Here is a 23,180-nt window from a genome sequence, read left to right as displayed (position 1 = left end):
CATAAATCTTATCAAATCAAAAGATGCTCACCAGAAAAGATCTCCAAGATCACAACTGGCTTCCTGCCTTCAATTATTACAACTCCCCATGCTCAGTGGTGGGTTTCACTTACCTTTGCTACCGTTTTGGGAACAGGCATGTGTGCGATGCTTTTGTGCATGCGCAAAAGTATGTGATGACGTCTGGGTGGGTGGGCGGAGCCTCCCGCCACCGCTGCTACCAGTTCACCCGAACCAGGCCGAACTGGTAGAAACCCACCACTGTTTGGAATTGACTGTTAATGATATTACAAGAGAGTCAATCAGCACCGTGCACAGCCAAGAGAGGCAACCAATCAGCTCAGAGCATTCTTGGTTTCTTCTGAAGACTTGAAAACTGGGATTTTTTTTCCCAGAACAGAAGTTTGAGTTAACCTAGTAAGAACATTTTCAGATTAATCCCATTATGGTGTACTTGTCTTCTGCCTATCCCTAAATTCCCTGAGAAATCTGCAATGGGGTGTAAGAAACAGTGGAGTGTAAGAATAATCTCCGCCTCCCAAAACACTTGGAATGAGTCTTAAAGAGGGTATTTCTTCACAAGAAGATTAAAATCTCGTACGGTCCGATCGATCCACTGCTTGTACGTGGAGCACACCACGTACCCCCGAATTTTTTTCTCAAAGGAGTTTGTTTTAATTACATCCAATGTGAGAGGGTCTGTAACAGGCGAAGGTGGGGCCCTCAAGGCAGATATGATGATGGTCAAGTTGTTAACGAGGCCCTGGACGTGCCTCCGGGTATCTTTCAGCATGTTTAGAAGGCCATCTTCGGTGGGGTTGAGTTCAAACTGATCATCCCAGACCAGCTGCAAGAACTCTGAGATAATGCTATACGCCTTGTAGTTCTTTTCCAGACGCTCAAGGTCACCGAGGAGTCGCCATTCCAAGAAAGAAATGGCAGCCGCAGGCAGTCCATCACAATTTAGTCCCTGCGTGTGAAAGTCTTTATCAGTAAATGGAGGACCTTGCTGTCGGAGCTGAGAAGAAAAAGAACAATAATAGATATCAGCAGAAAACATAAAGTGAGTACAATACACCTGCAGACACAGCACCTGCATTTTGCCTCTGTGGTCAAATCAACTCAGATAAGCAACTAACTCCCATTCAAGGTCCGCATGGTGGGCAGAGCTGGGAAAAGCACTGGAGTACCTTATGGTCTTTTTTTATTTTTTTATTTACAAATACATATGAAAAACAAAGAACATATGAAGACATAAGAAGAGGGGCTGCTGGAACTGGACATGGATGGTCTAGTGAAAAGAAGGGCCAAGGGGGACATGATAGCAGTCTACAGGTACTTGAGGGGTTGCCACAGAGAGGAGGGGGTCACACTATTTTCCAGAGCACCACAAGGCCAGACAAGGAACAACGGATGGAAGCTGACCAAGGAGAGATTCAACCTGGAATTAAGGAAGAACGTCCTGATGGTTAGAGTGAGCAACCAGTGGAACGGCCTGCCAGCGGAGGTTGTGAACACCCCAACTCTGGACATTTTCAAGAGGAGATTGGACTGCCATCTGGCTGGGGAGGTGTGGGGTTTCCTGCTTGATCAGGGGGTTGGACTAGATGACCTGCAGGGTCCCTTTCAACTCTAAAATAGATAGATAGATAGATAGATAGATAGATAGATAGATAGATAGATAGATAGATAGATAGATAGATAGATAGATAGATGTAGGTAGGTAGGTATTTATTTATTTATTTATTTATTTATTTATTTATTTATTTATTATTTAGATTTGCATGCCGCCCCTCTCCGCGGACTCGGTAGGTAGGTAGATACATTTAAAAACAGTGGATGTTACGTGACAAGTCAGTTTACATTGCTCATGATATTCATTAATACTTAATTAATACTTATTAATACTTATTCATACTTATATAGCTAATATTAGCAATCCATTTTCAGTTTCTATACATCCTTTCAAATAGGTCTTTCCTTCTTTCTCCCTTTTTTCCTTCCCCCCAATATTTAAGCTTCTATTTCTTTCTCCTTAATCTTTACGTCTTTTATTTTAACTATCTATTTGAACTTTTCCATTTTTCCATCCAACAATAAAATCTATCCCAGCACTTATGCTCTTTCTCTTACACTCTCCTGACCAGCAGGCTGAGAAATGGTTTTATTTAAGGTCTCAAAAGCTTTTGCAGATAACTTTTCGGACCAGAACTTTAGAGAACAGGTCCCCAATCCCTAGGATGCTGTCTGCTGCCGGGACGTGGCCTATTGAAAACAGGCCATATGAATGGCAGGCTGGTACATGTGCAAATGCATGGCTCAATGTGCATGCGTGATGCATGCACGTCAGTGGTCGGTTGCTACCAGTTTGCACAGGTTTGGCAAACTGGTAGTGGCGGAGGTGGGAGGCTCCATCCATCCACCCAGACATCAATAATGCTCTGCGCATGCGCAGAAGCGTTGTGTCCTTGCACCCAATCCGGTAGCAAAGGTTAGTGGAACCCACTACTGATGCGCATGCTCATGTGTGCACCGCACCCTCCCACTTGTGTACGTTGTGTTGCATTTATTTATTTATTTATTTATTAGATTTGTATGCTGCCCCTCTCCGTAGACTCAGAACGGCTCACAGCATACAATAAAACAATTCATGAAAAATCTAATAGATTTAAAAAACATTTCAAAAGCCCATTATTAAACCAGACATACACACAAACATACCATACATAAATTGTATAGGCCCGGGGGAGAGGGGGGGGAATGCCTCAATTCCCCCACGCCTGATGGCAGAGGTGAGTTTTAAGGAGTTTACGGAAGGCAAGGTGGGTAGGGGCAGTTCTAATCTCCGGGGGGAGCTGGTTCCAGAGAGTCGGGGCCGCCACAGAGAAGGCTCTTCCCCTGGGACCCGCCAGACGACATTGTTTAGTTGACGGGACCCAGAGAAGGCCAACTCTGTGGGACCTAATCGGTCGCTGGGATTCGTGCGGCAGAAGGCGTTCCCGGAGATATTCTGGTCCGATGCCATGAAGGGCTTTATAGGTCATAACCAACACTTTGAATTGTGACCACATTGTGCATGCACATCCATATGGGGACCTGCCTTCCTTACCCAGCCCAGTTTTTGCGCACAACAGTTCCCTTTCCCCCCTCCCCAACTAAGCCCCAAAGCAGTGACGGGCTGCTGCTTATATGGTCCAGTGCTCAGTCCCGGTTGGAAATTCCAGGATGCACACACAGCTGCACGTCCGCATTGCGCCCCTGCATACCCCTGCACGAGATTTTGGCTTCTACACAAAATGCTGTGTGTGGACGCTCGTGCAAGCCATTTTTGCTGATTTTTTTTGCTTCTGTTCATGCACCAAAGGTTGGGGAGCACTGCTTTTCGGCATCAGATTGTCCATCTCAGCTCCAGAAATGGAGATGCAGGTAGCGAGATCTTCCAAACAAGAATTTTTAAAGCAACTTTTTCTCACATTTTTCTCACTTGCTGCCACCAGAAGAGATATTTTCTTGATTATGATTTCGTCTGACGAATATATCTCCACAGTTTAACCATGATGCTAGTCTTAATTCCATCCAGCTGCTCTCTAACTCGTCTTTTGTTTGATGTATGTAGCCTGGATATCAGAACATAAGTGCACCAGTGTGCCTTCCGTCCCCTGTCCCCTGCCACACGAATCCCAGCGACCGGTGAGGTCCCACAGAGTTGATCTCCTTAGGGTCCCGTCGACCAAACAATGTTGGCTGGCGGGACCTAGGGGAAGAGCCTTCTCTGTGGGAGCCCCAACCTTCTGGAATCAGCTCCCCCCAGAGATTCACACTGCCCCCACCCTCCTTGCCTTCCGAAAGAGCTTAAAAGCTCATCTTTGCTGCCAAGCTTAGGACTTTTAGATCTTCCCCCTGACCACTGAACGCTTAAGTACGATTGTTGAGTGTTTGGTCGATAAGTTTTTCTTTTAATTGTTTTTAAATTGTAGTATTAATTGGATTCACACTATTGTCCTGTTCTTATATATGCTGTGAGCCGCCCCGAGTCCTCGGAGAGGGGCAGCATACAAATCCAATTAAATAAATAAATAAATAAATGTTTGTCTCTTATTAGTATCATGTATATAAACATTGTTATATCTTTGTATACCACCAATACATAGTTAACAAAAACAAACAAACAAATAAATAAAGTTTGTGACGTAGAGCCCAATGAGATACAAATCATAAACAAGTACTGTAGTCTCCAAAGTACAAACAAAGAAGCCCAACATTTCTGGAGCTAAACAAGTCATTTTACCTGGCCAAATCGGTAGAAACCCACCACTGAATGGGACCAAACCGACATGGTTGCAAACCCACCTTTGCTACCCGCCACAGTTGTTAAGTGAATCCCTGCGGTTGTAACCTTGTGGTTAATTGAGTCTGGCATCCCTACTGATTTTGCTTCTCAGAAGGTCAATAAAGGTTGATTCTCACGACCTTGGTACATACACAGCAATGGGCCAAGCATCTGAATCTTGACCACATGATGCTTCAAAGGTCCTTAACTGTGGAAAATGGCTGTACATCATATTTTTCGGTGCTGTTGTAACTTTGAATGGTCACTAAGTAAACTGTTGCAAGTCGAGGACTATCTATTCTGAAGGTTTGCAAAAGCTCTCAGGGGAAAAAAAGCTCCCTGCACTGGGTGCTGATCGGTTTCCGCTCACAATTCAAAGTGTTGGTAATGACCTTTAAAACCCTAGATGGCATTGGGCCAGAATACATCCGGAACCGCCTTCTACCGCACAAATCCCAGTGGCTGATAAGGTCCCACAGAGTTGGCCTTCTCCGGGTCCTGTCGACTAAACAATGTTGTTTGGCGGGGCCCAGGGGAAGAGCCTTCTCTGTGGTGGCCCCGGCCCTCTGGAATCAACTCCCCCCAGAGATTAGAACGGCCCCCACCCTCCTTGTCTTTTGCAAATTACTCAAGACCCACCTTTGTCGCCAGGCATGGGGGAGTTAAGATATGCCTTCCCCTAGGCCATTACAAGTTATGCATAGTATGTTTGTGTGTATGTTTGGTTTTTTATAAGGGTTTTTAGTTGTTTACTAAATTGGATTGTTGCATGTTGTTTTACCATTGTTGTTAGCCGCCCCGAGACTGCGGAGAGGGGCGGCATACAAATCCAATAAATAAATAAATAAATAAAATGACCTAAATTTACAGAGTTTAGCCTCCTCACTCACTCACACACACACACACACGAAATTCTACTTCATGATGGGACTTCCAAAAGTTTCAATATTGTAAATAAATTATCAGGATTCAGATACATGCTTTGTCACCTCTCAGTAATGTTGGAGGTGACGGGCAGTCTATCCGTCCATCCCAGCCTCTTCATCCTTTAGGAATTCCTCATAAGGTGGGCTGAAGGACCCAGAAACAGACCTCTGGTTATTTCCCCGAGGTTTTCTACCTTGAGCAATTACAGGGATACTGGAAACATCTTGGCTGCCTGCCTGGGCCTAGGTTGTAAGGTTGTAATGACCTCACTCCGTCTGGTATCTGAGGCCTTGGCAACTTGAAGAAGTGAGGCATGGGGAATAGCTGGGCAGCCAGCCACTCTCTGCGGGGACGAAAATAATGCTAATTGTACAGGTAGCGAGTTGGAAGGGGAACGGGTTTCTCTTCTCCACCCCCACCACCCCAACCTCCGATCGTGTTGCAAAGCCAAGACATACTAACAAGAACAATAGGCTAGTGACAACCAGCTTTTCTTGGCTGGTGGCAATAACAAATTGAATCATAGAATCCTAGAGCTGGAAACAGTGAAGGGCTACTGACATTTTCAGTACCACACTGTGGGCTTATGCAGGACACCCTGCATTTTCTTTCAAACTCTTTCAGTGCAGATTGGGTGCTCTGGGATGGAGCTCCATTTTCGCTACCCCACTGCGTTCTCCCCCACATCCAGGCAGTAGCCCACCCTGGTCAGGGGCTGCTTTTCATCCTACCGTTCTGCCTTTGTTTCAAAATATCCTCTCAGTAGCCCACCCCTGGCTGGAAGGGACCTCAGAGGTCATCTAGTCCAACCCCCTGTCCAAAGCAGGAGTCCTCCTATCATCACAGACAAATGTCTGGGCAACATCCTCTTGAAAGCCTCCAGCAATGGAGCAGCCAAAATTCCAGGAGTGAACTTCCTTCCTTCCCTCCTTCTTTTCCTCCCTAATCCTTCCTTTCCCCTTCCTTCCTTCCTTCTTTCTTCCCTCCCTCCCTCTCTCCCTCCTTCCTTCCCTCCATCCTTCGTTCTTTCCCTCCTTCCCTCCCTCCTTCCTTCTTTCCCTCCTTCCCTCCCTTCTTCCTTCCCTCCTTCCCTCCCCTCTTCCTTTTTTCTTTGTTCCTTTTTTTCCAAGAACATAGGCTCCTTCCTTCCCTCCATTCTTCCTTCTTCCTTCCCTCTCTTCTTCCCTCTCTCTCCCGCTCTCTCTCTCTCCTTCTTTCCTTCCTTGCTTTCTTCCTTCTTTCTCTCTCTCCCTCCCTCCTTTCTTCCTTCCTTCCTTCCCCGGTGGCTGCAGAAGCCCCCTTCCCAGGGGTGAAATGCTACCAGTTCAGCCCGATCTGGGTGTACCACTAGCGATGGCCACCAGTGGTTTGGAGAACCAGTAGTGGCGGCAGCACAAGGCTCTGCCCACCTGCCCAGATATCACCATTTTCATGTTTTTAACCTTCTGTGCATGCGCAAAGCCTTCTGCACATGTGCCTAGCATATGCAGAAGGCACAAGCAGATTTCACCGCTGCCCCTTCCCCTTTCTTTTGCTACAGGCACAGAAAGCCTTGAGCCCAATTTGACATCCCAATAATGAGACAAAGCTGGCTAGGAACTCTGGGAGTTTAAGCACAGCTGGGAGGCATCCCATTGGGTACAGAAATCTTCAGAACGGGTGGGCTCCTCCCAGTTTGGACCAGATCACTTGAACCATTAACAAACCACTGGTGACATAATTTTGGAGTCACAGATCCAGTTCTGCCTAGGCCGGTCTGTGCTCACCGCCATTTTGTTTTCTAAATTTTCAGCTGATTTTCCTGTGATTTGATGGCTTCTCCTCATTTTGTGCATTAAAAAAGCCCGCCCGCCTGCTCCCGGGTTAATACTTCTTTTTCCTGCCTTTGTAATTTTTATACTGTTGTAAGCCGCCCTGAGTATTTTGCGATTGGGAGCCATAGAAGTCAAATAAATAAATAAATAAACTTTCGGTTGGGCCATTTTTTGCCACCCTCAGGCTTTAGAAGGCTTTCCTGATGCCTGGATAGAGCTGAAAATGGCTGAACTTTCTTTCTTTCTTTCTTTCTTTCTTTCTTTCTTTCTTTCTTTATTTATTCATTCATTCATTCATTCATTCATTCATTTATTTATTTATTGGATTTGTATGCCGCCCCTCTCCACAGACTCGGGGCGGCTAACAACAGTGGTAAAACAACATGAACAATCCAATTAATAAAAACAACTAAAAAACCCTTATTATAAAAAACCAAACATACACACAAACATACCATGCATAACTTGTAGTGACCTAGGGGGAAAGAATAACTGAACTCCCCCATGCCTGGCGACAAAGGTGGGTCTTAAGTAATTTGCGAAAGACAAGGAGGGTGGGGGCTGTTCTAATCTCTGGAGGGAGTTGGTTCCAGAGGGCCGGGGCTGCCAGAGAGAAGGCTCTTCCCCTGGGGCCCGCCAAATGACATTGTTTGGTCGACGGGACCCGGAGAAGGCCAACTCTGTGGGACCTTATCGGCCGCTGGGATTTGTGCGGTAGAAGGCGGTTCCAGATGTATTCTGGCCCAATGCCATGTAGGGCTTTAAAGGTCATTACCAACACTTTGAATTCTGACCGGAAACCGATCGGCAGCCAGTGCAGGCCGCGGAGTGTTGCAGAAACGTGGGCGAATTTAGAAAGCCCCACGATGGCTCTCGCGGCCGCATTCTGCACAATCTGAAGTTTCCGAACACTTTTCAAAGGTAGCTCCATGTAGAGAGTGTTGCAGTAATGCTGAGCTGACATAGGGCAACACCTCACGGGCCCTCAGATATGGCTCTGCGTGCCAGCTGTGGCATGCATGCCATAGGTTCACCATCACTGACATAGGGCCTGACTGGAGACCAGCTACTAAAGGGCTTAAAGTCCTGGTAGGCCTCAGAGCAGCCTGCTCCATAGGCACGTAGATGAGCGCAAAATATGCCTTACAACACAACCTCTATTCCTTTGTGTGACATTTGGACACCATCACTACAAAAGAATGCTGCCTGCTTTCATGATTTTGGCATCACTGTGGTCACACACAAACACTCCAGAAGTGCAATTTCAATTTCTAGAATTCTCAAGAACTGATGTTCACACCCAACGCGGAATGCACGATTAAGGAAGTCCACTTCAATGTTTGCCGAACTGTAATCTCCAGCTGCCCACTAGATTTCAGTATAAATAGTAATTTACACTTTTATGAACAGTTGCGTGATTTCCACCACTATTGGGTCAGTCCATTTCTTAGAGTTATTTCCTGATCGGGAAAAAAAAAGGTACGTATTGTGCAATTACAGAAGGACTGTTGCTTTTTATAACTCAAGTATGGAGCACTTGACCTCAAGGCTCCTTGCGCTGTCCATCAAAATGTGTGCTAGAGCTAGTTCCTCCTTTTTTTTTTCTTGATGAAAAGAAAGATGGAAAAAAAGAGCGAGAAACATTTTTCTACCTTGCACCCAACCGCTCCTTCATGTACAAGTTGGTAGAGCCAGTGAAGTCACACATGGATCATCTAGTCACATGGTAGCCTGCACTAGGGGTTGGCAACAGGCGGGGGTCGCTACTTACCACGCTACTGGAACGATGCGCGAGCAGCTCCAAGTCATTCGCCCCAGCAAGATTTTGCTTCTGGGCATGCGCAGGAAGCAAAATCTTGCAATAGGACATAATTATTAATAATAATAATTTATCAGATTTGTATGCCGCCCCTCTCCGAAGACTCAGGGCGTGCTCACAACAATAATAAAAAAACAATATTATAGCGAAACAAATCTAATATTAAAAAGAAGCATATAAAACCCTATCATATTTAAAAAACCAAACAACACATACATACCAAACATAAAATATAAAAAGCCTGGGGGAAAAGGTGTCTCAACTCCCCCATTCCTGGCGGTATAGGTGGGTCTTGAGAAGTTTACGAAGGAAAAGGAGGGTGGGGGCAGTTCTAATCTCCGGGGGGAGTTGGTTCCAGAGGGCCAGGGCCGACACAGAGAAGGTTCTTCCCCTGGGGCCCGCCAGACGACATTGTTTAGTCGACGGGAGCCGGAGAAGGCCAACTCTGTGGGACCTTATCGGTCGCTGGGATTTATGCGGTAGCAGGCGGTTCCGGAGGTAATCTGGTCCCATGCCATGTAGGGCTTTAAAGGTCATAACCAACACTTGAATTGTGACCGGAAACTGATCGGCAGCCAATGCAAGCCACGGAGTGTTGTAGAAACGTGAGTGAATCTGGGAAGCCCCACAATGGCTCTCGCGGCCGCGTTCTGCACGATCTGAAGTTTCCGAAGACTTTTCAAAGGTAACCCCATGTAGAGAGCGTTGCAGTAATTGAACCTTGAGGTGATGAGGGCGTGAGCGACTGTGAGCAATGACTCCCTGTCCAAATAGGGCCACAACTGGTGCACCAGGTGAACCTGGGCAAACGCCCTCCTCGCCACAGCCACATGGGTGCGAGAGAGATTTCAGCAATTTTTTTGTTTGTTTCCGTGCAAAAAATTGACGAAATCTCAGACTCACGCACGTCCTCTCACAATATTTTGCTTCCTGTGCATGCGCAGAAGCAAAATCTTACCGGGGCATGCACACATATTGGCAACACAGAGCTGCGTGCGCAGCTCCATTCTACGCAGCGTGGCCCGTACCAGCTAGCAACCCAATACTGGTTGGCAACCTTAAACACTCAAAGAGCCACAAAGCTCCTAATTGGAAGCCCTCCATTCAATTCTGGAGCCAACCGGAAGTCCGGTTCCCCCACCATAGTGTCTCCTCCGAGTGTGGCATCATTTTTCCTTTAACTGTCCTATCGATTATGGTGCTGATAGGAAAACTTGCCTCTTGCCATAGAGTCTCCTCCCTGCGAGGGGGTGCGGTGTTGGCTGCTCAGGCAGGCTGAGGAGCAGCTGCGTCAGCGCCATTTATTTATTTACTTTACTTTACTTTACTTTACTTTACTTTACTTTACTTTACTTTACTTTACTTTACTTTACTTTACTTTACTTTACTTTACTTTACTTTACTTTACTTTACTTTACTTTACTTTACTTTACATTACATTATATTTATTCATTCATTCATTCATTCATTTATTTATTTATTGGATTTGTATGCCGCCCCTCTCCGTAGACTCGGGGCTGCTAACAACAATGATAAAAAACAGCGTGTAACAACCCAATTTAATAAAACAACTAAAAACCCTTATTATAAAACCAAACATACACACAAACATACCATGCATAACTTGTAATGGCCTAGGGGGAAGGAATATCTTAACTCCCCTATGCCTGCCGGCATAAGTGAGTCTTGAGTAGTTTACGAAAGACAGGGAGGGTGGGGGCAGTTCTAATCTCCGGGGGAGTTGGTTCCAGAGGGCCGGGGCCGCCACAGAGAAGGCTCTTCCCCTGGGGCCTGCCAAACGACATTGTTTAGTCGACGGGACCCAGAGAAGGCCAACTCATGCCCATCCCAGCCCCCCAGGGTGGAAGCTGAGCTGCTTGCCGGCTGATCTCTTCAAGCCACCCAATCCCACGGCAAGCAGCGCCAACGCAATCTCCAGCCACCGGCTGGTATGTCAAAAAAGCGGGACTTTTTAAAAACCCAGCGGGATCCGGGACAAATTGGCAAAAAGCGGGACTGTCCCACGAAAATGGGACATCTGGTCATCTTAGGCATACAGAATGCCAATCGGACATCCCTTGCGGTAAAGACCTTCAATGGGAAGAGTCCAAAAGCAGGCAATCTTTGCAGGGACATCTCCAGAGGTGGTAATTCAGCAGGTACTGTCCAGTTCTGAAGAACTGGTAGCGGAAATTTTGAGTAGTTTGGGAAACCGGCAAATACCACCTCTAACTGGCCACGCCCCCATCTATTCTCTGCCTCCCGAGTCCCAGCTGATTGGTGGAAATCGAGATTTGATTGATTAGATTTTTATCCCGCCCCTCTCTGAGGACTTGGGGCAACTTACCACATATGAAAAAATACAGTCCTGAAATCCAACAAAACTAAAACAAACAGTCTTGAAAACCCAATTTAATCACATTCAGTCCACCAACATACTTTCCATTCAACATACATTCATTCATAGGCAGGGGCTGTAAATATTAGTGTCCCCAGGCCCGTCGAGTCTTCGGAGAGGGGCGGCATACAAATCTAATAAATTATTATTATTATTATTATTATTATTATTATTATTATTATTATTATCTTCAAATTCTTACGAAAGGCAAGGAGGGTGGGGGAGATACGAATCTCTGGGGGAAGCTGATTCCAGAGGCCAGGAACCCCCACAGAGAAGGCTCTTTCCCTAGGCCCCGCCAAGCGACATTGTCTGGTCGACTGGACCTGGAGAAGGCTGACTCTGTGGGACCTATGGTCGCTGGGGCTCATGTGGCAGAAGGTGGTCCCATAAGTAAAATTTTTCAGTAACCTTTCCCTGCCACGCCTGACAAGCCAAGCCACGCCCATCAAACCACACCATGTCAGGCCCACCAAGCCACACCCATAGAACCCGTAGTTAAAAAATTTGAATTCCAGCACTGATCTGACCCCTATGACAAAGAAGGCCTCCTGATCTTCTGATGCTCCAGTTTTCCTACTCTGGATGGTCTTTAGAACTTGGATGCCAAAGGCCAGGGATGGCAAACCTTTGTTGGCTCGGGTGTCAAAAAGCTGCAACCGCAGGCAATAGCATGCACGTGGGTGCCCACACCCATAATTTATTTATTTATTTATTTATTAGATTTGTATGCCGCCCCTCTCCGTAGACTCAGGGCAGCTAACAACAATAATAAAACAGCATATGACAAATCTAATATTAAAAATAATTAAGAAACCCTTATTAAAAACCAAACATACAGACAAATATACCATGCATAACTTGTATAGGCATGGGGGAATTGAGATACTGTATTCCTTTCCCCCCAGGCCTATACAAGTTATGCATGGTATATTTGTGTGTATGTTTGGGGGGAAAGGAATATCTCAATTCCCCCATGCCTGACAACAGAGGTGGGTTTTAAGGGGCTTACGAAAGGCGAGGAGGGTGGGGGCAATTCTGATCTCTGGGGGGAGCTGGTTCCAGAGGGTCAGGGCCACCACAGAGAAGGCTCTTCCCCTAGGTCCCGCCAAATGACATTGTTTAGTCGTCGGGACCCGGAGAAGGCCAACTCTGTGGGACCTAACTGGTCGCTGGGATTCGTGCGGCAGAAGGCGGTCCCGAAGATAATGCAATCCCACCCATGCACACAACCTCCATGCTGCTTCCCCCTCCCCTGCAAGTACACAGGCTTTACTGAAGCTGTGCAGCCACCCTACTACTTAAAGTCAGATAGTTGTAACCAGTCTTCCACATCTCAGCTCATTTTCTCTGCAGCTGGTAAGGCTTTCTTGAAGGCCTCTGTAGCTGATAAGGGAGCTCCCAATCCATCTGGAACTCTATTTTTGGCTGCAAAGGCCTTCAGAAAACCCTCACCAGCTGTAGAAAAAATGGGCCAAAGTGGGGGAGGACTAGCTGTTACTGTTCAAAGCCAAAGAAGTTCCTGAAGACCTCTGACAGCAAAAAGGAGGCTGGGGGTGATGCACATGTCAACTTCTGGTTGGGGCCCCAAGATTCAGGAGGCTGAAAATGGCCAAAAATAAGCCCAAAAATCAGCTAAGCTGACATAGGGCAACGCCTGTCGTGCCATCAGATATGGCTCCGCGTGCTACCTGTAGCACACATGCCATAGGTTTGCCGTCACTGCCATAGACCCTGATGATGCCAGGAATATGCACTTTCTAACCTTACTAAATTACGCACTGCATTTTTTAAAAAGTGTGTTATTGCATTTTATTTTTATTACAATTGCACTGGCTACCGTTATTGTTTTTGAATGCTCGTTACAATTGCCTTGATTTTTTAAAATGGATAAATAAATTGAAATAATACAGAGGGAAAAAATATGATAGGAACTTGTATTTGCATAATTTGCAGCAGAATGGATCTAGAAGAGAATAGGCTATTTAAAAACGTTTGCTTGACAATCATTGCCGAGCAAAATATTCAAAATATTTTTGTCTTTCTTATTAAGGAATGCCTGACAACTGATCACCCGGAGCTGCTCGCATATTGCACTAGTAGTGACAGCAAATAGGAATCCCCGCCTGGGATGGGAACATTCTGAGAACAGAATCAATTTCCAAGGGAAGTTTGGGATTCCCCAAAAAACACTTACAGATCTCCCTCCCAAAGCAAAAATCTATGCAACCTTCTCAAAGTCTCTAGAGGTTTTGGGTATAATAATAATAATAATAATAATAATAATAATAATAATAATAACAACAACAACAACAACAACAACAACAACAACAACAACAAGAGTTGGAAGGGACCGTGGAGATCTTCTAGTCCAACCCCCTGCTTAGACAGGAAAACCTACACTACTTCAGACAGATGGTTACCCAACATCTGCTTAAAAACCTCCAGTGTTGGGGCATTCACAACTTCTGGAGGAAAGCTGTTCCAGTGATCAACCGATCTGACTGTCAGGAAATTTCTCCTTAGTTCTAAGTTACTTCTGTCCTTGTTTAGTTCCCACCCATTGCTTTTTGTTCTACCCTCAGGTACTCTGGAGAGTAGGTTAACTACTTCTTTGTGGCAACCCTGAGATATTGGAACACTGCTATCATGTCTATCCTGGTCCCTTTTTTTCATTAAACTACCCATGCCCATTTACTGCAATTGTTCTTCATGTGTTTTAGCCGTCAGTCCCCTAATCATCTTTGTTGCTCTTTTCTGCACCTTTTCTAGTCTCTCAACATCCTTTTTGCATTGTGGCGACCAAAACTGAATGCAGTATTCCAAGTGTGCCCTTACCAAGGCCTTATATAGTGATATTAACAGCTCACATGATCTTGATTCTATCCCTCTGTTAACGCAGCCTAGAACTGTGTTGACTTTTTTGGCAGCTGCTACACACTGCTGGCTCATATTTAAATGGTTGTCCACCAGGACTTACATGACTTACATAGGTCTCAAGGAGGATGGAACTATTTCCTTTCAGATAAGAAGCCAAGTTGAAGGTTTGGTGGATGGCAGTGTTCACAGAACCATTCTTTTCAGAAGAGCCAGTATGGACCAGGCTTGCACAAATTAAACAGACGCTTGTAACTGGAGAAAGAAAAAAGGAAAGGAGAGAAAACCAATGAGCCATTGCCATTCATGTGTTTGCCCCCTTCAATAATACTCATCTTTATGACTGCCCAGAAGGAGGTCATAAAACAGGGGTCCCCAAACTTGGCAACTTTAAGACTTCTGGACCTCATGTCCGCAAGGTGCCAAATTTGAAGACCTCTGTCCTAAAGACAAAGGAAGGTGCTCAGAGAAGGCTAATGAACCAGTGAAAGAAGGAATAACAGGATAACTGAGTTAGGAAGGGACCTTAGAGATCTTCTAGTCCAACTCTTTGCTCAAACAGGAAACCCTACACCATTTCAGACAACATTGTCTTAAAAACTTCCAGTTTTGGTGGAGCACGCACAACTTCTGGAGGCAAGTTGTTCCACGGATTACCATATTTTTCAGAGTATAAAACGCATCTCCCCCCCCCTAAAAGAGGCTGGAATTTGGGGTATGCCTTATCCTCCAAATGTAGCTTGTTCGAAGCTTTTTTTCCCCCCAAACCTAACGATATGCTAACAATCTTCTCATTTTGCAGGCTTGTTTTCCTTTAAAAAAATAATCTTTATTAAGTTTCTACATATAAAAATAGAAAAAAAAGAAAAAAAATTAAACAACATACAAATAAAAAAAAGAAAGAAAACAACAAGAAAAACAGTCAGATGAACCTATACATTTGAACAACGTATAAAACATATTCAGTTATATTATTATTATTATTATTATTATTATTATTATTATTATTATTATTATTATTATATTTGTATGCCGCCCCTCTCCGGAGACTCGGAGCACATAGACATAGCCTGATCATGCAAGATTGTTTTCATTGCTATAAGTCTTGTTTTCATTGCTATCAGGTTTGTTTTCATTGCTATTCCCTCCAAAAAAGGGTTTTTTTTCCAGCCTTAACCAGGGGATAAAATGATGTGCTGAAGCTGATCAGACTAAGGATGCTAGCCAGATAAATAACTTGTAGGTAGATTTTTTTCTCCCCATTTTCCTCCCGAAAACAAAGGTGCATCTTATATACGGATGCATCTTATACTCTGAAAAATGCCTCCAGAAGTTGTGGGTGCTCCACCAAAACTGGAAGGTTTAAGACGATGTTGTCTGAAGTGGTGTAGGGTTTGCTGTTTGAGTAAAGAGTTGGACTAGGATTCTTCCTTAGTTCTAGATTGTTGTGAGCCGCTCCGAGTCTCCGGAGAGGGGTGGCACACAAATCTAATAAATAATGATGATGATGATGATGATGATGATGATGATGATGATGATGATGATGAATTCATTATTATTTATTAGATTTGTGTGCCGCCCCTCCCCGGAGACTCGGAGCGGCTCACAACAATCTAGAACTAAGGAAGAATCTTAATATCAATAATATCAATAATATCAATAATATCAATAATAATAATAATAATAATAATAATAATAATAATAATTGATAATAATAATAATAATTGATGCTGTGGCACAGATGATCCACTGGAACTTATGCCGGAACTACCATTTCCCAGTGGCAAAGAACTGGTGGGATCATAAGCCCGAAAAAGTGGTCGAAAATGAGCAAGCAAAACTACTGTGGGACTTCCGACTTCAGACTGACCGAATTCTGAAGCATAACACACCAGACATAGTGATCGTGGAGAAAAAGAAAGTATGGATCATCGACATCGCAATCCCAGGGGACAGCAGAATTGAAGAGAAGCAGCTAGAGAAATTAGTGAAATACGAAGATCTAAAAATCGAGCTGCAACAACTCTCGCATAAGCCCATGAAAGTGGTCCCAGTGGTCCTTGACACGCTGGACGCAGTGCCAAAGGATCTCAGCGGACATTTGAAAACCATCGGAATTGACAAAATCTCCATCTGTCAATTGCAAAAGGCCGCTTTACTGGGATCGGCAAACATAATTCGCTGCTACATTACGCAGTCCTAGGTGCCTGGGAAGCGCCCGACTGGTGATGAAATACGAAATCCAGCATAGTGATCCCGTTTGCTGTGTTGTATTGACATAATAATAATAATAATAATAATAATAATAATAATAATAATAATAATAATAATAATAATAATATAATTATAATAATAATTGATTCTCTCCTCGATTAGTTTCCATCCATTGCTTCTTATCCTGCCTTCAGATGCTTTGGACAATAGGTTGCCCTCTTATTTGTGGCAGCGGCTTAGATTATTATTATTATTTATTAGATTTGTATCTCGCCCTTCTCCAAAAACTCGGGGCGGCTCACAGAATAAATATTGAAACAAAGCGTACAAAACAAATCGAATACATTTTTAAAAACTACAGCTAAAACCCCTATATATTACTCAATCAGACAATCCAATCACACCATGCATCACATTTATTGGTCAGGGGGGCTAGATCTAATTGCCCCAAGCCTGGCGACATAGGTGAGTCTTAAGACTCTTGTAGAAGGCAAGGAGGGTGGGGGATGTGGTCGGGCGGTAGGAAAAGCAAGTAGGATGCTTGGCTGCATAGCTAGAGGTATAACAAGCAGGAAGAGGGAGATTGTGATCCCCTTATATACAGCGCTGGTGAGACCACATTTGGAATACTGTGTTCAGTTCTGGAGACCTCACCTACAAAAAGATATTGACAAAATTGAACGGGTGCAAAGACGGGCTACAAGAATGGTGGAAGGTCTTAAGCATAAAACGTATCAGGAAAGACTTCATGAACTCAATCTGTATAGTCTGGAGGACAGAAGGAAAAGGGGGGACATGATCGAAACATTTAAATATGTTAAAGGGTTAAATAAGGTTCAGGAGGGAAGTGAACACAAGAACAAGGGGACACAATCTGAAGTTAGTTGGGGGAAAGATCAAAAGCAACATGAGAAAATATTATTTTACTGAAAGAGTAGTAGATCCTTGGAACAAACTTCCAGCAGACGTGGTTGGTAAATCCACAGTAACTGAATTTAAACATGCCTGGGATAAACATATATCCATTGTAAGATAAAATACTGGAAATAGTATAAGGGCAGACTAGATGGACCATGAGGTCTTTTTCTGCCGTCAGTCTTCTATGTTTCTATGTTTCTATGTTGGAACACTGCTACCCTGTCACCCTAAGTTCTTCCTTTCATTAAAGTAGACATCCCAATTCCTTCAACCGTTCTTCATTTGTTTAAACAACCTTTTTTCCCCCATATGTTTTAAGGATAGAGGAGCCATCAAGGCAAGAATCATCCTTTTGAAGGAACTGGGTCCTTAGTCAAACTTCAGTGATGCTGAATCTTGTTCAAAATTCAGCCTCCTCTTATTAATTAATTAATTATTTATTTATTTATTTATTTATTTACTTACTTACTTACTTACTTACTTACTTACTTACTTACTTACTTACTTACTTATTGGACTTATATGCCACCCCTCTCCGTGGACTCCGGGCGGCTTACAACATTTCAATAAAAATATAATATATAAAACACTTCTAATCCAATTAATAGAAATAATTAATTTAAAAAATTTCTTAAAAAGCTAAACATCTAAAAATCAAACATTCACATGCATACTACCACATCCTACACATTCACTGGGCAGAGTCTGGGGTCTAGTGACCGCAAACCTGATGGCATAAATATGTTTTCAAATTCTTATGAAAGGCAAGGAGGGTGGGGGCAGTGCAAATCTCTGGGGGGGGAGAGTTGATTCCAGAGGACCGGGGCCGCCACAAAGAAGGCTCTTCCCCTAGGACCCGCCAAATGACATTGTCCAGTTGACAGGCCCTGGAGAAGGCTGACTCTGTGGGATCTAACTGGACGCTGGGATTTGTGCGGCAGAAGGCAGTCCCGCAAGTAATCTGGTCCTATGACATGTACTTCCCACCCAAATGCCCTGAAAGACTTTTGCAGCTTTCCTGACCTTCCTTTTCCTATAATCTTCTTCTTAGGATTGCAACAAGACACACACACAAACACACACACACACGTGAAAACACACACACAGCATCAACACAAAAGATGGGGCCAAACCGACATGGTTGTAAACCCACCTTCACTATTCCACTCCAACCATGCTTCCTCAGAAGGAAATAAATGTGAGATCACAAATTGGTGAATGCTGTTAATGTGCAGCAGCAAATTGTCAGTGCTATTATTTTAGGCTTCCCCTCACAGGGAATCACCTGGGAGGTTCACTTTCGAATATTTCACATGTACACCTCAAGTAACAAAGATACAACTGAAAGCTGACTTTTTCCCCTTCATAGAAACAGAAGATTGACAGCAGAAAAAGACTTCATGGTCCATCTAGTCTGCCCTTACACTATTTCCTGCATTTTATCTTAAGATGGACTTATTTTTTATCCCAGGCATGTTTAAATTCAGTTACTGTGGATTTACCAACCCCGTCTGCTGGAAGTTTGTTCTGAGCATCTACTATTCTTTCAGTAAAATACTATTTTCTCACGTTGCTTCTTCATGAAACACAAAAATTTTTTGCCATAGATCACCCCTGACCTTTAAAGATACCAACTCTATCCCCAACAGCAGGTTCACAGCATTCTCCAAAGTTTTCCACCCACTCCCCAAACCTCCACACATTTTTTTCAGCTTCAAACTGACCATCCTGAAGACTTACCAAAACTCGGAATCATGACTAGTTCTGCAGAAAGAGTAGGGCAGGGTCTTGAATCCCTCGCAAAGACCGGCTCCTCTCTGCCACCCCCTAATGGTGGACGAAGGTATCTCTTCTTCCAAAACTTTTCTGAGTGAAAGATGCTCAGTCGCCTCTTCCCCCCTCCCCTTCTCTTCAAACCGGGAGCTCCCTTTGCCTGGGGAGATGGCAGCTCATGGTTGGCAGGGGAGTTTGCCAAGAGTCAGCTCTTTATAGAGCGTCCTCAAGGTGTTATCCCCTCTGAAATTTCCCAGCCTTTGGCCCCTCCCCTTGGTTGCAAACACTCCCACTGCAGAAAAAAGGGGGGTAAAATAGCTCATTCTTCCTTCTAGCTCCTAAAACAGGAGAAAGGAGAGGGGGGGGGGTTGCCGGCAGAGATGCGAAGGTGTGTGAGAAAGGGTGGGGCCGCTAGTGAAAGCTGTTGAATTTCCTGGACAGGTGAGAAAGAAAGGGAAAGCATGCACGAAGATGTTTGAAAGTTTGCAACAGAGACTATTTCACCTCCAGGTAGCTACGAGCTGTCAAATGGACAGAGACGCGTCAGGTTGCTTTAGCAAGATTGGGTCCTCTTAAGGCAGGAGTTGGTTTTGGACACACCAGGCAGATGCTGAGATCTAAATGCTCAGGACAATTTGGGAGGGGGGGGAGTTGAAGAAAGGGGGGGAGGGAAGTGAGGAGAGATAGGGAAAAGAAAAAAAAGAATCATTGACTTCCAACTCTTTCTGTTACATTAAAATAAGGCATTAAATCACAGCTTTTTGCTTTTTTTCCATAATACAGTGTTCCCTCGATTTTCGCGGGTTCAAACTTCGCGGAAAGTCTATACCACGGTTTTTCAAAAATATTAATTAAAAAATACTTTGCGGGTTTTTTCCCTATACTGTACCATGGTTTTTCCCATCCGATGACGTCATATGTCATCGCCAAACTTTCGTCTGCCTTTAATAAATATTTTTTTAAATAAACTTTAATAAACAAACATGGTGAGTAATAATCTGAATGGTTGCTAAGGGAATGGGAAATTGCAATTTAAGGGTTTAAAGTGTTAAGGGAAGGCTTGTGATACTGTCCATAGCCAAAAATAGTGTATTTACTTCCGCATCTCTACTTCGCGGAAATTCAACTTTCGCGGGCGGCCTCGGAACGCATCCCCCGCGAAAAGTGAGGGAACACTGTAGTATAAATAAGTCGTTTCTATAAAGATCTGTCAGTCCCATCTGTAAAACCCTAAGTCAGAGTTACATTCTTTCCCGCATCGAGCACAAAGTTCAGAAACGCTTTCCACGTGGAAACAAAAGTATTTATGTTCTTTTCTTTAATCAAAGTAGTCAGTTTTGCCATTTCCACCAACTCCTTCAACTTCTGCGACCGTTCATCCTTGGTAGGAATCAAAGTGTCCTACCATGCATTGCTTTTTTTCCGTATCCTATGTCTCTATTTTTTTTTCCGTATCCTTGTGTGTCCAATCACACTTGGCCAATAAAATTCTATTCTATTCTATTCTATTCTATTCTATTCTACTCTACTCTACTCTATTCTATTCTCTAGAACAGTGTTTCCCAGCTGGGGAATTCTGGGAGTTGAAGTCCAAATATCTTCAAGTTGCCAAGGTTAGGAAACACTGCTCTAGAACAGCATATTTTAAAGTTGGTCACTTTAAAACATGTGAATTTCAACTCTCCCTCCCTCCCCATCCTGGGGGATTCTGGGAGTTGAAGTCCACACATCTTAAAGTAGCCAGGTTTGAGAAACACTGGACTAGAGAACATTTATTTATTTATTTATTAGATTTGTATGCCGCCCCTCTCCATAGACTCGGGGCGGCTCACAGCATACGATAAAACAATTCATGACAACTCTAATAGATTTAAAAAACATTTTAAAACCCCATTATTAAACCAGACATACACACAGACATACGGAGAGGGGCGGCATACAAATATAAATAAATAAATAAATAAATAAATAAATAAATAAATAAATAAATAAATAAATAAATAAATAAATAAATAAATAAATAAATAAATAAATAAATAAATAAATAAATAAATAAATAAATAAATAAATAAATAAATTGTATAGGCCCAGGGGAGAGGGGGGGGAGGAATGCTTCAATTCCCCCATGCCTGACGGCAGAGGTGAGTTTTAAGGAGTTTACGGAAGGCAAGGAGGGTGGGGGCAGTTTTAATCTCCAGGGGGAGCTAGTTCCAGAGAGTCAGGGCCGCCACAGAGAAGGCTCTTCCCCTGGGACCCGCCAGATGACATTGTTTAGTCGACGGTACCCGGAGAAGGCCAACTCTGTGGGACCTTATCGGTCGCTGGTCCAAATATCTTCAACATATTCAACATAGCCTGGGAGAAGAAATTGCTACCCACTTCCACCCCGCCAAGGCTTCCGACACCCTGCAGCAGGTCACGGCGGGCATCGTTTTGCCAAGTCTCCGCAGCCACAACTGCCAGCAGATAGGGCGAACTGGCGAAAGGATAAGAAGAGGAAGCAGAGAGGAAGTGGGGCGGGTGGCTGATTCGGAAGGGTGTGAAAGCGGCAGGGGGCCAAGCCTGTTCATCTTGGGTTGAGGATGGGCAGATTGCTCGCTATCTGCCGAAGCAGCCGATCCTTTCCTCGGAATTGGGTCCCGAGTGACAGATCAGCCTCCGGGGTTCGCTCCATAATGGGGGCAACCCAGAGTCATTTGCTACGAGATGGGCGGCAAATAAAGTCAATAAATGAATGAATGAACTTAATTTCTAGCTGCAATCCACTCCGAAAGGAGTGGCCCCCGACAGGCAGAACTCCAACAGTCAAAGCTTTAGAAGAGTCTTTAGAAGAGGGGGTGGCGTTGAAATCCAATTAATACATTTGCACGTCATGGTTGAATGGTGGGGACCTTGGTGTTAGAAACATAGAAACATAGAAGTCTGACGGCAGAAAAAGACCTCATGGTCCGTCTAGTCTGCCCTTATACTATTTCCTGTATTTTATCTTAGGATGGATATATGTTTATCCCAGGCATGTTTAAATTCAGTGACTGTGGATTTACCAACCACGTCTGCTGGAAGTTTGTTCCAAGCATCTACTACTCTTTCAGTGAAATAATATTTTCTCACGTTGCTTTTGATCTTTCCCCCAACTAACTTCAGATTGTGTCCCCTTGTTCTTGTGTTCCCTTTCCTATTAAAAACACTTCCCTCCTGGACCTTATTTAACCCTTTGACATATTTAAATGTTTCGATCATGTCCTCTGAGCTTGGTTGTTTTCTTGTAGACGTTTCATCACCAAACTACGTAACATCACCAACCCTAGTAGGAAGAGGCAGAGAGAGAGAGAGATCAGGGAAAGCAAACAACAGTCCCGATTAGCACTGATGATGTTCCCTAGTTTGGTCACGCAATGTCTGAAAGAAAACAACCAAGCTCAGAGAGCAACAAGGACCCCACAGGAAAAAACTTTTCCTGTTGCAGCCAAGCAAAGGCGGATTGCTCCCTCTGCTGCTATCGGTGCATTGCGTGCGCAGCTTTGGGTGTCTAATGTGCATGCATGCACGCATATCCCAGCTTGTTTTTGCTTCTGTGCATGCTCAAGAAGCAAAATCTTGTAAAAGGAGCATGAGTGCACAAGATTTTGGTATTTTTTTTATTATGCGCATGCACAGAAGCAAAAAATAGCTGGAATCGCTTGCACGCGCACATCCCCTTGTGAGATTTTGCTCCCTGCGCATGTGCAAAAGCAAAAACACTGGGATGCGCATACACGCACTCAAGACACCTGAAGCTGTGTGCGCAGCTCACCTTTTGCTACTAGTGCAGCATCCTTTACCATACCCACTACTGCAGCCAGGTAATAACAGCCTGTTGAATTTCTGCACGCTGTCCAAGCCTCCCCAGCCACCAGATCTACCAGTCTTGAATAATTTTGAGCCATTTCACATGTGAGCCTTCAACCGAAACCTTACCACTGTTTCGGTCCAGGTATTTCCAGGAAGGAACGCTATTGCCATGGATGGTGTCAAAGCTCAGGCACTGGCACTTCCTCTCCCTGAGAATGGGGTGGGTGGGTGGGTGGGTGGGGAGTGGATTGGCTGCTGTCGTGTTTTTCTGTTATGTAC

General features: G+C 44.2%; 1 protein-coding gene across 1 annotated transcript; it reads right to left on the bottom strand.

The window, feature by feature from the left end:
• Positions 1-559: 559 nt before the first annotated feature.
• On the bottom strand, positions 560-22,894 carry LOC139154143 (cardiotrophin-2-like). Its single transcript, XM_070728573.1, has 3 exons — positions 22,864-22,894; positions 14,278-14,420; positions 560-1,018 (listed from the first exon to the last, which is right to left on the bottom strand). The coding sequence occupies exons 1-3, from the start codon at positions 22,892-22,894 to the stop codon at positions 560-562; spliced, it is 633 nt and encodes a 210-aa protein (XP_070584674.1).
• Positions 22,895-23,180: the final 286 nt, after the last annotated feature.

This window comes from Erythrolamprus reginae, chromosome Z, assembly GCF_031021105.1.
Source record: "Erythrolamprus reginae isolate rEryReg1 chromosome Z, rEryReg1.hap1, whole genome shotgun sequence".
NCBI lineage: Eukaryota > Metazoa > Chordata > Lepidosauria > Squamata > Dipsadidae > Erythrolamprus > Erythrolamprus reginae.
Note: the sequence above shows the minus strand (reverse complement) of the source record. Positions and strands in the feature narration are given on the sequence as shown.